This window comes from Hippoglossus hippoglossus, chromosome 1 (assembly GCF_009819705.1).
Source record: "Hippoglossus hippoglossus isolate fHipHip1 chromosome 1, fHipHip1.pri, whole genome shotgun sequence".
Taxonomy (NCBI): Eukaryota; Metazoa; Chordata; class Actinopteri; order Pleuronectiformes; family Pleuronectidae; genus Hippoglossus; species Hippoglossus hippoglossus.
Genome location: NC_047151.1, coordinates 7,961,389 through 7,979,420, shown reverse-complemented (window position 1 = coordinate 7,979,420; position 18,032 = coordinate 7,961,389). Strand labels below are relative to the sequence as shown.

Here is an 18,032-nt window from a genome sequence, read left to right as displayed (position 1 = left end):
TTGATTTGGACTGCATCGTTTCCTCCCAAAAAATCGTACTTCTTCAAAAACTTAATCAACTTTACAAGCATATAAAAGCAAGCAGCCAGGTTTTTTTCTGTTTAAATCAAATTGGCCCACTGTTGCTCCGTGTATTCTTGCTTTTTAACTTCTTCTCATAAGTAGCTTACTCATTCACTGTAACCTATAGGTAACCTGGGAAAACATCCCGTGTTTTTGAAGGTGCACTGTAGTGTAACATCCAGTTGAAACGGTTGACCATCCTCAATAAAATTGCAGTCACTGAAATATAGTTTGTTTAAAGTAGACTATATGCTACCAGGCCACCATAAATTGCAGAGCATTGCACGCAGCATGACCAGGAGTAGCAGAGGGCCACATGCAGAACACATGCTGATGGGGCGCAACAGGGTTCATGTTAACTTGTATCTCAAGTTAACATGAACCCACTTAAGACATAGTTCTTATTTTTGTGGTACTTTATTAGCTGTATTTGTCTGGGAGAAACGCATTTTCGTTCTGATGTGCACTTCTTGTTCTATGGTCTGAATGACAGTAAAGTTCACTTTGACTTTGTGTAATTGGTAAAGCTGACATGCAGCACTTATTTGACTGAGATATCCAAATATTAGAATAAGAATTTGCCCAACACATACAAAAAATGTTAAGTCTATTCATAATTCAAATAAAGAAATTTTATTCTGATAACTTTTAGTCTATAATAACATTCATAATTCCCTCTAATAGACTATATAGGGAAGTACAAATATTCAGATAAAGTAAGATAGCTTACATATTTAGCCTACTGAACTACATAGGCTATTAGAGAGAAATATGGAAGTTATATCTTATGGTTATGAGAATAATATTGACTTTACTGTAACTATTAACTTAACTAAATTTGTATTATTCTCATAACTAAAGGCAATAACTTTCATGTTTCCCTCTAATAGCCTATAGAAATATTCAGATAAAGTAATATTGAAGTTCTTCTTAAGTAGCATATGGTAAATATGTCATATAGGCTATTAGATTAGAATAGAAACGTTATTACCAATGTTAACTTTGTTGTAACTACTAATAAGTAACATTTTGTATAATTCTCATAACTATTAGCAATAACTTTCATAATTCCCTCTAACAGCCAATGTACAAATATTGAGATAAAGTATAGGCTTTCTTTGGTAGTCTACATTTAGCCTACTTGACTACATAGGCTATTGGAGGCAAATATGGAAGCTATAGCTTATAGTAATGAGATTAACATTGACTTTACTGTAGCTATTAACTTATATTGTTTGTATGATCTATACCAGCCATTCTCAAACTTAAGAATGCCGCGGCCCAATTTGAAAACTGAAAAATGTGTGCGGCCCACCCACACCTTTAATCACAACTATATGATCCACACACAGGACTTTTATAGCAAAAATAATTGTATAGGTGCAAATAGTGGATTGTTAAAAATATATTCTTTCTGTTTGTATAACAGAGCAGAACAAGAATATCCGGGAGAAGAAAAACACATTTGAGGCGCAACCAAATATACTTAAGGCTCTCTCGGCGTATTTTTAAAAGATGCTCGAGGCTTGAATAAATATTGTCCATGTTTAGTTTCTAAATGGCGCCGGCGCACTTTACATGGTCCCAGGGTCTTGTTAGCTAGCATCTCAGCGCACACACACACACAGGCTTGGGGGTTGTCCTCTGGGCCAGCGACAGGTCCTCACTTGAGTCCTCTTTTTAGTTTGGAATGATTCAGTTGGACTTTCTGATTCCCCTTCGTCATCAGCAGCTTTCCTCGGCTCCATCTTTGCTCGACCCAGCTCACAACAAAGTTCACAACTTTGTTTCATTACCTGTGATGATTACTTTTTTTTAAATCAATCATAAATGTTTGGTGGTAATCAACGCTTACTTACAAATCTGAAACTTTTGTATCCATTTATTTTCTGATGACCTCTCACGGCCCACCTGCAGTGGCTTCACGGCCCACCAGGGGGCCGCGGCCCACACTTTGGGAATGACTGATCTATACTATATGCAATAACTTTCATATTTCCCTCTGATAGCCTGTGGTTCAGTAGAAATATTCAGATAAAGTAATATTGTAGGTCTTCTTAAGTAGCCTAGTAAATACATCAAGTCCACTTGACTACATATAGGCTATTAGATTGAAATATGAAATGTATTGCTTATAATTTGAGAATAATGTGTATTTTAACTATGAATAACTTACATTTTATTATTCTCATAACTCTACAATATAACTTTCATATTCCCCTCTAAAGGCCTACGTAGACAATAGGTCTTATTTAACACAGTACATGTATGTATTCTACTTTACTTTCTATCAGCAGTCAGAGGACGCGCAATAAACAGTAGCAATGACGTCATCGCCGATATCTACCGACGTGTTAAGAAAGCTCAGAGGGATAAAACTACATTTCCCATGACCCCCCTCTTCCTGTTCGCATCTGTGACGTAACAGCAGTCACAGAGAGACGAGCCAATGGGAGCGGAGAGACCGTGGAGGTACACGTCAGTGTAGTAAAGTGCGGACTGCGGCTGAGGGAGTGATCCGCTCACCGACCGACGTCCTTCTGCCTCCATCTCCACACCCGCCGGCCTTTCCCCTCCAAATGCTCTAGCTCGTTTGGGAGAGATTACTCCGTCTGTACTGTCCACTCCCGAGGGAACATAAAGTAAAAGGTAAGAACTCTAATTCACATTTACGGGAAAGTAGGCCGCCGGGTTTCGTGCTGAGGGAGGCGCAGGAAGTGGGTCAATGCTACATTCCGCTAGCTAACCAACCGGCTGCTATTCAACGTAGCATCTTAGCTTCAAGAGCCCCAGAGCAGCGTCGAAACCACCGTTTATTGTGTAGTGTGATGCCACGCGGCTGTACACACAGTTAAAATGATGTTGCATGAATGAAATGAGAGTAGAGGAGCTGCTCAGGACCACAACCCTCACGGTTCACCACCGGTGATCATACGTGGCCTGTTGCCTGTGTTGTAGACCTGGATCATTTTGCTGCCTGAAGTTGACGGATGCTTTTCTGTTATTAGATTAGATTCGAAATTCACAAGTTTGTTCTATTATTCGTTGGGGAAAACGGGGAAATCAATTCCCCACATGAGATAACCAATATCAATGCCCCCACGACTCCTTCATTTGGCCGATCAAAGGTCACATCAGATGATACACGTCAACAAAACAATCATCATTTATTTACTTATTTTCCATTCAAGCTCTTAAAGGGAAGGTGATATCTTTAAACCGCTTAATCTGCTCAACCATCACTCCACCACCCAAAGATATTTGCTTTTTGTATTACATAAGTCGAAGTAACAGCCAATGTTTACTTTAAATTAAAATGCACATGTAAACACAAAGTTCACAATTGCCTTCAGCTATGACTCAATACAGTGTTTATCCAAGATTAATGTTTTTGGCACTTTATTTTGTTTCTGGGTGCTATGAAATCCCTTTCCTCCGATCACATACAGAGTAACTGTCACATGCAATATCTCACTTTTTCTCATTTATTTGATTCATTGAAATACAGCGTTTACACCAACTCTTTTGAGAAATGAGGCAAACATTTTCAAGTCCCAGATACTTATTAGTGAGAATTTGCTGTTTTTCTCCATCTCATGTGATAGTAAGCAGAAAATCTTTGGACTGTGAACTGCTTATCAGGCAGCGTCACCTCGGGATCTGTGAGATTATGAAATATCCCTCACAATTGGTATGTTTTCTTACATAATAGAACTAACGGGTCGTTTTTTGCTTGACAAAATTATTTGTAGAATAACTGATCATTGGAAATAGCCAGTAGTTGCAGTCCAACCAGGTGCACAGTTGTCTGGCCAAACATATTTTTCACTGCATCTTATGCCAAGCTGACAAGTGATTGCAACATTTTTTTTTTTTAATCGTTCCATAAATATTGTTGTATAGAGTCCTCTGATTATGGTGAGAAACAGGGAGTGTGAACTGTTGCTACAACAAGATGCCTGGTGATGTTTTTTTGGCGTGTCTGGAACGTCAGTGACGCCTTAAGGCGAAGGAGAAGCCTAAATACTGCTAGGATTCCTCTGCTTTGTTCGTCATCAGAACATGCTTGTCAGGTTTCCCAATGACACGTCTGTGCGTCATGCTTTCGAACATCTGTGTCTTATTTTAGCTCAGGAGTGTCCTATTTTAGTTCAGGAGAGGAGGGAGTACCTGTATAAAGGTGCGAGTAGTTAGCGTGAACACACAGATAGAAGCAGGGACACGTTAAGACAACTGCATCTAGTTATTCCATCGGACCAACAACCTCATCTGTTGGTGTATTGGGCTCTTTCTCCAGAAGCACTGTGATGGCGACCTACCAGGAGTTCATCCAACAGAATGAAGACAGGGATGGGGTTAGGTTCAGCTGGAACCTGTGGCCCTCCAGCCGTCTGGAAGCTACCAGGCTGGTGGCCCCGGTCTCCTGCCTCTTCACACCCCTCAAGGAGAGGCCCGACCTGCCACCGGTCCAATACGAACCAGTTCTGTGCAGCCGGGCCAACTGCAAGGCAGTGCTTAACCCACTGTGGTGAGTCAAACAAAAAAAATACATGTTTTCAGATGTTGCATTGTATGTTTGAATGTTTGTTTTTCAGCTTCAAACACCAGAAAACAGTATCTATTTGGGCTCGGGGTAAAATTGTGCTCTCTTTTTTACATGGGAATTGCAGCCTCTCAATAGTTGAGTGTGTGTGCAGGTAATGTGTCATTATGTGTGTGTTACAGCGGCTAAAACCAACTGTGCCATCGAAGGACAAATGCAAACATATGAATTAATGGGAAACACTGGAATTGTTTTAAACCATTTATTTAGCTGATTATTTTAATTTTGTGCTGTGTTTTTTACACGTCAGCATTTCCTGATGTTTTAGAAGTTCTAAGTGTGTCATATAAGAACTGTAAACACACCTGCCCGTTGGATACTAACATTTTAATCCCTCTTTTACAGTCAAGTGGACTTCAGGGCAAAAATATGGGCGTGCAACTTCTGCTTTCAAAGGAACCCTGTAAGTACTGACGTCTACAGAACGCTTCTATTTCATATTTGTCATTACATAGACTTGAATGAGCCTGAATATCTTAATGTGGACCAACTACATTCCTTTATCAGGTTGGTTTACCCAGTTCTCCCTTTGTCTCTGCAGTTCCCTCCCTCTTATGCAGGCATATCAGAAGTGAACCAGCCAGCTGAACTCATGCCGCAGTTTTCCACCATTGAGTACATAGTGCAGGTAAATACTACATACATATCTGCACTCTGACCTCAGTACCACTTGTGCTGAAGTTGTACCGTGCAAAGGTGAATATTACTGATTTCCATAAGTAACCTATAAAGGTAAATACTTCTTATATTATATTTAAGCCCTTGGTTTAATCAATGGGTGCAGTGTCACCCTGTACACATCATGCATCTAACAACAGGGTTGTCTTTGTTCTGCGCTCATGGTTGTTTTTCTAAAGGCTCATGATGCAAGCACAAGATTTTGGAAAAATAGATCATATACTTATTATGTGCACTTGTCCACTCGTGACAGATATTTGCCTTTTATTATATCATGTTTTGATAAGTTGATATAATACAGTTGGCAATAATAAAGATTAGTAAGGTTACACACAGACATCCTTGGCTTTGCAACCAATAAGGGGTCAAACTACTATAGTGGCTAACAAGTGTAACTTCATCGATAATGCACATGTTTTTCAGGAGTAATAGTAGTGCATACATTAAAAACATATACATTTAGAATTCATCCTCAATTTGCAGAATAAAAGAATGAAACAATAAATGAATGATCGCCACTGTTTCACTGAATATTATGAAGTTTGTGTAAATGATGCTCATGATTTCATCAGTTAGTAACCGTTCCATCCTGCCTCTTTACAGCGTGGACAGCCAACACCTCTGATCTTCCTATATGTGGTGGACACATGTTTGGAAGAGGAGGACCTTCAGGCCCTCAAGGAGTCCCTGCAGATGTCCCTCAGCCTGCTGCCACCCAATGCCCTGGTGGGCCTAATCACATTCGGACGCATGGTCCAGGTCCATGAGCTCAGCTGTGAGGGGATCGCCAAGAGCTACGTGTTCAGAGGCACAAAGGACCTGTCCGCCAAACAGATCCAGGTGGGTTGGGGCAAAGGCATTTGGAATGGGAGGAATATGAAAAATACCGAGTTGGGTATCTGGTCACAAACTTTAAATGCCTTCGGTATTCTTTCAGAAAATGGAAGCAGTTTTGATATTTGAAGCTGATATGAAAACTCTCTGCTCAACTCAATAATGTGTGTTTTCCTTTGTGTCTGTGTTTCAGGAGATGCTAGGTTTAACGAAGCCCGCAGCATCAGCACAGCAAGGACGCCCACTGGCCCCTCAGGACACCGCAGCCTCTTGCAGGTAAATAGAGTAACACTCTGAATTTGTCTTTGTCAATAAACTGAAGTTGTGTGTTTTTTCTTGTTCAACATGGGTTTGTTTGTTTTCTCATTTCCAGGTTCCTGCAGCCTGTGCACCGGGTCGATATGAATCTGACAGACTTGCTCGGTGAACTTCAGAGGGATCCCTGGCCCGTCCCTCAGGGCAAACGTCCACTCCGCTCCACTGGTGTCGCACTGTCTGTTGCTGTCGGCCTGCTCGAGGTACATTACACACACTTTTAGAAGAACAAATAATGAAGTGGACTGCGGATATATTGTACTTTTCATTTTTGGTTTAACTCGATTAACTCGATTAACCTGGTTACTAACACACACACATATTGTGTATATGCCATTGATACAAATAAGTTAGCAGTCATTCATTGAGGTGCTTCACAGTAACCTGACCTTTAGCCTCTTCCAGACAGTCGTGTCACATGTAACTGTTCACAAACCCACACAATGTCTGATAAATATCTGCTGCAGGAACAGTACATGTACTTTGTCTGTTCTAGAGCTGGTTCCTTGTTTGCCTTCTGTCTTTTCCCTCTGCCATCATTATCCTCTCTTCTCCAACTGCTAATCTGCATGGTTATATAACTGATAGTGCAACAGATCATTCCCCCCCACTCTACTCTCCTTCAGCGGATAGGATGAGGCCTGATTAGAATAAATTTGGCTCCAGATTCACTGATTTGTAGAGAGGGAATTTGACTCAATAAATGGGTATTTTTACATATAAGGCTTGTGTATTTTAGTGTTCTCCGTTAATGAGTAGACTTTGATCCTTTAGAAATGAATCAGCGCTGACGTAGAACTGGCTGTTAAATGTAACATTATATTGAAGGCTTCTCGCAGCTATGTCACTGCTTGGCCTATTTCCAATGTGCCATTGTGGGTTGAACTTTCCCACATTATTGGACTGTGGACTTTGTCCTAAGTGTTGGCTGTCAGGTTTGCCCTTTTTTATAATTCTACCCACACAGGACATTCTGTTCAGCTGGTGTTAAGAGTTTCAAAATCATTTCAAATGACTGAATAAAATAAAGATGTATTATAATTAGGCTTTGGTTGCTGTTTTAAAACTCGAGCTGTATTTGTACAGTCTCATATACAGTACCCTACACTCCTCTTTAAGATGGTAAATTGAGAACTAGGCCAGTTGTCCACCAGAGCTCAATATTTACAGCATGAAAACCGGGATTCAGCACAAATGTTATAGAACAAAACCTACTGATGGATAATTCTTGCCTGTGAAAGCTCTGGTTAATGAGCAGTAAAGTGCTGTAACACAGTCAGCATCTACATCAAGTAGAACTACTTTGTGTCATTGTTAAAACAGAAGTACTTTCCCTTGACTAACCCCAGATTCCTCCTCTGCTCACCCACAGGGAACATTCCCCAACACAGGGGCTCGTGTGATGCTGTTCATCGGCGGGCCACCCACTCAGGGCCCTGGCATGGTGGTGGGCGACGAGCTGAAAACTCCCATCCGCTCCTGGCACGACATCCAGAAGGACAATGCTCGTCACCTCAAGAAAGCCACCAAGGTGAACACTCGTGTGCATGTCCCTCTTATAAGAGTTCACCTCGAAGTGGAATCTTCCCATCAAAAATGTCCTTTTCTTATTATAAAATCTCTGACTGTCCACCGGTTAAAGTCGAGTCCCTCTTGCAGTAAGCACAGAGGCTATATTCATTGACATTAATGTGTTTCATGTCTTTTATCAAACAGTATCATGAAGCCTTGGCCAATCGCGCAGCAGTAAATGGCCACAGTATCGATATCTACGCTTGTGCCCTGGACCAGACTGGACTTCTGGAGATGAAGTGTTTATCTAATCTCACCGGGTGCGTCAGCTCTTATTTTTTTAATTGGTGAAGGGTGTGGAGTTATTTGTCTTGTGTGTTCTTAAGCATCATTTATGGTACTAATCGTAAGCTGTGCTTTATCAGGGGCCACATTGTGATGGGAGACTCCTTCAATACTTCGCTGTTCAAGCAGACCTTCCAGAGAGTCTTTAGCAAAGACTACAATGGCGACTTCCGCATGGCCTTTGGAGGTGTCATGGAAGTCAAGGTAAAAATGCGATTTTCTATCGTAATATATTATCATTACATGCCACATTCTGGCTTTAAATGTTAAGATATTGGAGAAGTTGAATTTAAGTCTTGTCATTTTCTGTTTCCACAGACGTCAAGGGAGCTGAAGATTTGCGGGGCCATCGGACCATGCGTTTCACTCAACTCCAAAGGCTCCTGTGTTTCAGAGAACGTGAGTCACTGCCTCTGATAAAAGTGGGACATTAAGATCAGATTCCTTCCCCTGCCATTGGGTAATCTGAGAGCTGTTAGTTACCAACGTTGATCACAATACGTTCTCTGTTGTGTGCAGGAGATGGGCGTCGGTGGCACGAGCCAGTGGAAAGTGTGCAGTCTCACCCCCTCCACCACTTTGGGCCTTTACTTTGAAGTGGTCAATCAGGTAAAGGACATTAACTTGAATATAGCTTTTTGAGCTGACAGGATTATGGCACTCTGATGAAAGTACTGTCACTGATTACATCAAATAAGTGAAGAAGTGTGATAAAGGCTTTGCTTTGTAAACTCTACAAACAGTGGCTTTTTGTGTGGTTTACTCCTTGTAGTAGAAGGCCTTTTTGTTCTGCTCACACAAAAGAGGAATGGTTGTCAACTGAATTCTAACGTTCTCCACTGTTATCTGTGTGTTCAGCACAATGCACCAGTCCCCCAAGGTGGCCGAGGGGCGATCCAGTTTGTAACCCAGTACCAGCACTCCAATACACAGAGAAGGATACGAGTCACCACCATCGCCAGGAAGTAAGACTCTGTTTTTACTGTTGGTATAGCTACAACTTTAGCTGCTTTCAGACATGCACTGAATTTCAGATAATCTCCTGAAATTATCCGGAAGGGCTGTATGTGAAAACCCAAATGTCTGAGTCAGTTACATTCTCATGATTTACGCAGCGGAATTCATACATTATGTCCGACCTCTATACGCCTCACATGAACGCTCCAGGGATTTTTATGTTGTTGTGAATGTATTGAAAGGAAAGTATCGATAATTACGTGGTGATCAGTGTTGACATTGTTGCAGTGGTAACGAGCGAGAAGAGACTAAATACATTTGATTCATAGTGAAACTGCAGCGAATCAGAGGGCATCGCTGAGTAAGAGGTCCTTCATACGTGGCCCAGGACGTTCACACTGTTAAAAGAATGTGGACACATGAGGCCCAGACCACACCACACCGCTCACACCTGTACTTAGAGCTCTCCGCTTGCGATGTATCACAAAAACCACTATGTTAATACCAGGTGTGTACGGGGTCTAGGATTACTTTATATTCAATTTATGATAGATCCTTTTCACCTTACACACTGGACCTTTAATAAGTTATGACAGATAAGACTGTACCTACAAAATACAAGTGAGTTCCTTCACGTGAATATCCACTCTACCTGTCACTTTAAATAAGTCTTATAATGAGTCTGATATTTACTCAAGAGAGTGACGTCTAGAATCAATATTAGCTTCACTAGAAACGACTTTTACGTTCCTGTTTGACGACGCCTTTGGCATGTGCGTCATTCATACCTCACCCATACTAACCTGCGCATCTCTGTGTCCTCCCTCCCTCTCTTCTTTTCTTTTTTTTTTGTCCCTACCCAAGCTGGGCAGATGCGCAGTCCCAGATTCAGCACATCGAGTCGTCGTTCGACCAAGAAGCGGCCGCCGTGCTCATGGCTCGCCTGGGAGTCTTCAGAGCCGAGTCGGAGGAGGGACCTGATGTCCTGCGTTGGCTCGACAGGCAGCTCATCCGCCTGGTGAGTGACACACCCAAAAGAAAACCTGCTTTGTGACGAGAGGAATAATGCATACTTGGCATCGCTAGGATTGTGCACTATGAATGTTCTTTTTATATTGCTGCATGATGTGCCAGGTTATTATCTGTTCTGTTCTGTTCAGTGTTTAAACAATGTTTTGTCTCCCTTGGTTGCAGTGTCAAAAGTTCGGCCAGTTCAATAAAGATGATCCTTCATCCTTCAAACTGTCAGAGTCTCTGTCCCTCTACCCACAGGTAAACCTAACTCCTAGTAACTGCAGTTTTGCCGTCTCTATCGATCAGATTAAAATGTGACTTAATACCCTGTAATTATAACACAGTGGCCACAATATAAAAGATTTGCAGTATTTAACAAAAATATGACATTAAACAGATTTTTCATTTAATAACTTGTCTTTTATTTCCTCTGCAGTTTATGTTCCACCTGCGGCGGTCGCCCTTCCTGCAGGTGTTCAACAACAGCCCAGATGAGTCGTCCTATTACAGGCACCACTTTGTCAGACAGGACCTCACCCAGTCCCTGATCATGATCCAGCCCATCCTCTACTCCTACTCCTTCCATGGACCACCAGAGGTCAGCCTCACACCTCCACACCATTACTATTCATGATAGACGAGTCCAGCTTTCCTTTCCTTGAAGCCTCCTCACCGTGTCTAGAGGAAATGTCTGTCAGTGCTGAAGTGTTTGGTGTTAAATGTTACTCAACTGTTTCCTGGATGTATTTGTCCCTCTCAGCCGGTGCTCCTGGACAGCAGCAGCATCCTGCTAGATCGAATCCTGCTCATGGACACCTTCTTCCAGCTGGTTATCTACCATGGAGAGGTGAGACAGCAGACCCCTGACTAGAAATGCGAGTATTCATTTAGATTTCACCAATCACGTCTTAATGCTGTTTCTTTTCCTCTTCATTTCCAGACTATAGCCCAATGGCGAAAGGCAGGCTACCAGGAATTGACGGAGTACGAGAACTTCAAACAGCTGCTGCTGGCTCCTCTGGACGACGCCCAGGAGATCCTGCAGACGCGGTTCCCCATGCCGCGCTACGTTGACACGGAGCATGGAGGCTCACAGGCTCGCTTTCTGCTCTCCAAGGTCAACCCATCACAGACCCACAACAACCTCTACGCCTGGGGACAGGTACAGAACAGCTACAACTCGCTATTTTCATAAAGCTTTCTTAAAGGATATATGTAACATGTATAGGGTAATACCTTTTCTCCAGATTATCTAAAAATGATAGGATTCAGTGGATTATCATCTGATTTCTAAGAATATGTACTATAATATTTTCAGAAAACCATACAATCTCAGGATTTGTCTGTAGCCTGGATTAAAAACTGTATTGACAACACAGAAGATTTAAAGTCAAACTGTCAGCAAAGGCAGGTCTTGGATCAGCTAACCTCTGCTTTAAATGGGGATGATTGAAAAAGGACAATAGCATTAATCTCTTATCTGCTGGTTCAAGGAAGAGCCGAACCATATCTTACTCTTCACCTCTGGCAGTCTGAGAATGAGATTATCAAGAGAGCGAGGTCTTAGACAAGTTAACCTTTAGAGATAACCATGTTCGATTCATTAGCGATAATGAGATCAGTGAAAGAAAAGTTTGTAAAGTGAGTAAATCGCTCAACACCTTTATTTTTGTGCCTCCACAGGAGACTGGAGCCCCGATCCTCACTGACGACGTCAGCCTGCAGGTCTTCATGGACCACTTGAAGAAGCTGGCAGTCTCCAGCTCTGCGTAGACGCCTCTACTGCACCACAGCAGAAAGGAGTGATACGACATTCCTCTTCTGACAACGGGATCCATTAACATTTCCCCCTTTTCTTTGTAAAGGAGCCAAACCCCAGAGTGCTCTTTCTCGAGTCATGTGACATTGCCGTCACGCAAGGAACATTCCTAATGAGAAAACCTCCACTCGTTTTCTAACGTTATTATGAAAAATGGCTCCGATACTCCTGCATCAAGCTGTCATAATGAAAGCAATATAAAAAGTCTTTATTTCTATTTTATATTTGATATCACCTCTGACATGCAGAATGATTAGACAAATAATTTAATGTCTTCTCTTTGTTTGTTTGTCCCAATACATGTGTCTACTGCATCAGACCTGGTTGAAGGTGCTGTTTAATGCAACGCTAATGTGTTCGCTTTGTCTATAGCTAAAGATGGCATTTTTCTCATTAATAAATTATAATGGTACCTCTGATGCTGGTGGAGAAATGTTCGCACGCAGAGCTTGTCAGGTCTGCACACCGATTGCTTGTTAATCATAGCTTGTTTAAAAGAAAACCCCACTTGTCTTAAAATGTTATCAAGAAGAATTGCGAAGAATAATGTGTGATTACTGTTCTGAGAATTGAAAGTCAATCACTTCGACTGCTTTCAATGACGAACTTTGAGATTTATTTTTAACAGTAGTTTGGTCCACTCGTCCCCACTCATTCACCATCTGGTATTTGTCACCCAATGACTGCCCAAGTGTCTTTGTAATCAAACTTTAATATACTGTAGGACTGTGTACAAGTGACAGTTGTTTGATTTAAATCCTGTCTGGATTCTTAAAGCTATCTATATAAAGAACACGGGGAAACAGATTATGTCTGTCTTGTCTGACCTCACACATCCTATACACAGCGCTTGTTTTTGTATATATACACACATGCCTTTGGGGCCACCTTGTCTATTTAGCTGATATGAAATAAGTGGATTTTCACATTGAGGTTAAGAGTTTACCGGAGATGCTCACTTCAACCACCAGGCATCTGTTAGTGCAGCAGGTGGAAAGGCCTCAGTGTCACCGCCTCGCGATACAGGTTCGCTTGGTTTCGTGAGAGCGTATACGAGAGACAGGCACGCAGCGTGTTCTTACAGCAGTAGGTGACATCCTCTGTGCAGATTGCAAGCGGCACTCTCCCTAAACAATTGTCTTTTTCTCATTCGTCACTGCTTTACATAAAGCCCACACAGCACACAATCCCAATCATAAAACCACTCGCACACCATCTACTGTCACTGTAAGCTGATTCCAGAGCGCCCAGACAGTATGATTTCGAGGATCAGTGAATGGCAGATTATGAAGACTAATCCGTACGGGCTATCTGTTTAGAGGAAAATTCTACTCTTAGCAGCTTTAAGCGGAAGTTGCCACTGAAATACAAATGAAGTCTGTGTCTATCAAGAGCTTAGGCCGTACAGTGTTGCACTCCGAGGCCACATATGCTCCGAAGGTATTCAAGGCTAAATAAAGAGATGCAATGGTTCTTAATCTCTTTTGACATGGACACCCTTGTACGATACCAGCAGCTCCTTTTTTGATCCCTTAATTTTCCAGTGGAAAGTGGTGTGTCTACACAATTTAAGGCTGTGGTGCACATGGATATAAAAATGATCCCATTTAGAGAAAATAATCATGTCTTCATTTTAATCTCGGTGTTGTATGGTATGTAAAAGCTGCGGCCGGGATCTACAGAGGAACAAAAGAACATTAGGAATTTCTCTGAACCCACCTTTTGCTGTGTTTTATGCTTCAGTGACCATTCATGATGCTCACATCCATGGGATTCTCAGGCTTAGGCAAAGCTGGAAGGAAACGTGTCGTCTTATTATCTCCTGTCAAATCCGAACAGATCAGTTCACGTCCGGCGGCCAGAGAAATCCATTCTGGCTTCTGTCCCAGATATCTTATGTAAGATTTCTATATAGAATTTGCCATAGCATTGTTATATAACTGACACAAAACTGTAGACTGATGACACTTCAGTGATCAAGATTATAGAGCTTTAATGCAAAGTTTTGAATGTACAGTATATTAAAATTGTGAGTCCACAGGACCATCCTCTTGTAATCCTCCGATATTAATCATCTTTATAGTGCAGATTTCGCTGAGCTGAATATAGAAAGTGTACATCACAACCAAAGACAATAAGAGGGAAGCAGAAACTTACAATAAAATGAAACCAAACTTACAAGCAATCCTGCAAAGAGGAAAGGAGCAGTAAATGAATGGTTTCATTGGAAAGGAATATATGTTCTTGTTAGCTGTGAGGAAAACTATTTGCAAATTCAACCATTTAAACCAAGACAACTGGATGTAGCTATTGAAGAGTGATGGCTTTGTGTATTGATCCATTAATCCAAAGTTACACTTTTTAACCAAGCTTTCTGAACCATGGCCTCAATATAAAGATGGACAACATAGCTTCTTTGAGACATGCACTGAACTCCGGAGATCCTCCAGAGTTTCCAGATGATGTTTATAACAAGCGACAGACGCAAAAGTAAAAAACTAAATTCTGGAAATGAAAAAGCAGTGTCATATACGAAGATGTGAGGAGAGTTTGTGGTGATAAGAAAGTGTTGATGTGCTGTAAACACAAACATGTGATCCACGCAGCGGAATGAATCCGTTACATCCTTTTATATACAGGCTGTGGTTACATCCTCTGCCTCTGCCTGCTGCTCCACCCTTCACCTGAACTGTGCTGAGGACTTGTTGTTGTGAACGCGTCTGAGCAGAGAATCTCCTGCTGCGTTGTTCATGTGTGAAAGTTAAACTGCGGAGAAAGTCCGGACCCAATTCTCACGAGAACCTCTGCAGGTCACGTCTGAAAACGTCTCCAAAAGTAACGCCGAAGCATCTTGAGCACCCCCTAGTGGCTGGCTGCAGTATAGGTCATAAACCCCACATCCTCCGTTTTAGTGGATGGGACACGGACCAAACTAAAAAGTAATAAATGCTTTCTGTCATTTTACGTAGCTCTTATCACATTGATGTATACTCTAGTGCAAATCTTTTCAGTAAGTTGAATTTTTGATTTGATGCTAAAATTATATGATACCATAGCTCCATCCCAATTGTTACTGCCTAGACTCCAAATGTCAAGATAACGTTGGTATCCAAGATAGTGTGGTTTCATGTCTGGATAGCAGGAGGTAGTGGAGACGTATCTTCCATCTTTATATACTCTACACTACAGTCTACTGTCTGAACACAGCATTGAAAACATCAACTTTTAAATTATAATCACACTCTGGGAGGCAGTTGCTTATTTACACATCCAACAGATATGAATCAACATACAGTGTTTCAATAGGAGTCATGTTTCTGGACAGCTGATGAATGTTAAAGTCCAATAATAAATATTGAGGCTCTTTGGATTTTTCATTCATTTAAAATAAATACAATATGGTAAAAAAAAAAAAAAAAAAACTATCTGCTTAAGTATTAGATCGGAAATGATGCATTACATCAACAGAAAATGCATCAATCTTTTGCAAAATGTAACCAAACATAAAATAATCAGTGGCTGCAGTCCTGTCTGGTGCGCAGCTCTTTCTCAGCAGTTAAACACCATACGTGTGTCCATCTGGTGCTCAAAGCAGAAAGCATCTTAAAACTTTAAAGCCAACAATAGGCACCCACTCCGCAGCAGTGATAGTGAACCAAAACAGCTACCAACAGGAAAACGCCTGAAAGAGCTGAGAATAACTGTTTTCATCACTCAGAGCAACCGCCTTCACATTATTAGATCCAACCAACAACAGTTCACTCTCACATTCACACCTGCACCGACCTTTAGAAATCCAATTAACATCACCCCAATCTGCATGTTTTTGGCAACAGTGCTAATCACTGCACCTCTGTGTGGTGGTTAACAATCTATTATTAAATCCAGTTGCAGCTTTAAGTTAACAGTCAGCCAGTGATGAGATTAGCATAGAGGTCATTTGTGCACTCAGTGTTAATTTTTAATTTTTTTAATTAGTATCCTGCAGAGGTTTGAGCAAACTGTGTGTCAGGTCAGTTTCTCAGGTCGGCCTGTAAACAGTGTCATAGTGGAGAGGGGTGTAAATGAAACAGATGGATCACTGTTTTGCTCTCAGAGAGAAGCCCTGATCTTTGAATGTTCTGTAAGTGGTGATCCTTAAGTCAAAAATAAACGTCACGATCAGAAACCATGAACATCCGGCAGCACAGGACTTAAAATGTGTTAAATTGAGAGCAAGGATTAACTTCTTGTTATTGCCACAGACTCAGGAGACAGCCTATCACCGTCCACATGGACGTCATAAGCAGTGTTTACCCGACTGTAGCCAAGTATTCTGACTTCCAATATGCTGCTGATATTCCATAAGACACTTGTTAGCTGCTGGCAAGAACCAGCGGCTGATCTGAGGTCATAGAGCACTTGGTGAGGCTTGTAGTGGTTGAGTGGGAGGGTTTACTCACAGAGCGGCGAGTGTTGAGGTGCCCCGCAGTGCTTCAGTGGGTCGTCTCCTGGAATGTTTTCAACCATTTTCATTTTCGTTCATTAATGTTTTATTTTTGTGCAGATGAGCCTGTATAATATATGTGGAACAAGAGATTTTAAGTGGGAGGTGCAATTGCACCAGCTCACCTCCTTCTGATTCATTGATCACCCACAGCACCCTGCCAAGGTGCTAATTACCTACAGTATCACCAGCAGCTTGTTCAACAGTATGTGAGACACTTGTGGTGGAGAGCCTTGGCCTGATTTGTCAGTTTTCAGAGTTATGTTTTGAAGTGTGGCTAAGCCCCCGGTGCTGAAGAGGAAGGCAATCTGCTGAGGTAACAGAGATGTCAGGCCTATCTGGCCTCGTTTACTCGTGGGTTGTAAACACGTTTTGCCAAGAGGCTCAAATGATTTATATTTTTAGCTCCTTTTCACACGAAGAATCGCAGCACTCATGGGAAATGTCTTTGAAATGCCAAAATTTGCGATGCCTCTGTGCCTCAGCACAGTTCACAACACAAGAGATTTGTTGCAGATTTTCAGTGCTGCAGAGTCATCTCTACTCGTCTCAGTGCCCGGCGCTCCACAGGCCACCATCGGTCTGGTCAGGAGCAGCAGAAGGCTCATCATCCTCTCCGTGACCTCCCTGTTAGCAAGTTAACGCAGGTCAGCTTCTCTGAAAACAGACGACACTCAGAAATGAAAGAGAGCGCTAACAGGAAAAACACAATCTGAATTTAACAAGAGCTTTTAACACTTTAAGACCAATAAATACACATTTGTTCTGATCATTTTTACATATTTTACACACACACACACACACACACACACACACACACACACACACACACACACACACATATATATATATATATATATGTATATATAAGTTCAACCCTAAGTGGCAACTGTACTAGCCTTTATTATTCTAGTTTACTGGATATTTAATAATTTTTTGATGCATCACTGATAAATTGGAATTTCTAAAACCAGGCTACACTCAAACACAACAGTGGAAACACCACTATAAATACATTATATAACACAACATGCTCTACTAATGTATTAACTTCAAAAAGGGCTTACCCCAATGATGTTATCAGGGTCATCCTGATATCCAACTTCAGACTGAACTTTTTTTTACAGATAGTCCTAAATGTTCATTGCTATTTCATGCCACAGCACGGAAGATAAATGCAGAGTATAAATTCACGCAAAAGCTTAGCATCTAAACTGCTAATATAAAGAAGATGAAGAAGAAGAAATCAGTGCATTCACCCAGGTGTCATGTTTCCCTCACTGCTGGTCAGAGCCACATTCTATAAAAACCTGTGTCTACTGCAGAGTCATTTGACCTGGTAGTGAATGCAGATATACATTCCCATTGCAGACATAAAGCCAAATGTTAGCCGGTGTTAGTGGTTG

General features: G+C 41.5%; 1 protein-coding gene across 2 annotated transcripts; it reads left to right on the top strand.

Moving 5' to 3' along the window:
* The first annotated feature begins 2,501 nt into the window (after window positions 1–2,501).
* On the top strand, window positions 2,502–12,947 carry sec23b (SEC23 homolog B, coat complex II component). 2 transcript variants are annotated; one of them, XM_034592062.1, is made up of 19 exons: window positions 2,502–2,712; window positions 4,361–4,591; window positions 5,012–5,069; window positions 5,208–5,294; window positions 5,948–6,184; window positions 6,372–6,454; window positions 6,552–6,696; window positions 7,866–8,024; window positions 8,210–8,325; window positions 8,431–8,554; window positions 8,669–8,749; window positions 8,870–8,959; window positions 9,209–9,315; window positions 10,172–10,325; window positions 10,502–10,579; window positions 10,758–10,919; window positions 11,082–11,168; window positions 11,262–11,483; window positions 12,005–12,947. In XM_034592062.1, the coding sequence occupies exons 2-19, from the start codon at window positions 4,371–4,373 to the stop codon at window positions 12,092–12,094; spliced, it is 2,301 nt and encodes a 766-aa protein (XP_034447953.1). In that variant the 5' UTR covers window positions 2,502–2,712; window positions 4,361–4,370; the 3' UTR covers window positions 12,095–12,947. The 2 variants fall into 2 exon arrangements, with proteins under 2 accessions (XP_034447953.1, XP_034447954.1); XM_034592063.1 differs by having other exon boundaries at window positions 2,531–2,712; window positions 4,364–4,591.
* The last annotated feature ends 5,085 nt before the right edge of the window (window positions 12,948–18,032 follow it).

Bases quoted from the DNA above. Each gene is read 5' to 3' on its own strand.
- sec23b (XM_034592062.1), top strand. From the start codon at position 4,371: ATGGCGACCTACCAGGAGTTCATCCAACAGAATGAAGACAGGGATGGG. The intron at 8,025-8,209 runs GTGAACACTCGT...TTTATCAAACAG, and splicing joins ACCTCAAGAAAGCCACCAAG to TATCATGAAGCCTTGGCCAA. The intron at 8,960-9,208 runs GTAAAGGACATT...CTGTGTGTTCAG, and splicing joins ACTTTGAAGTGGTCAATCAG to CACAATGCACCAGTCCCCCA.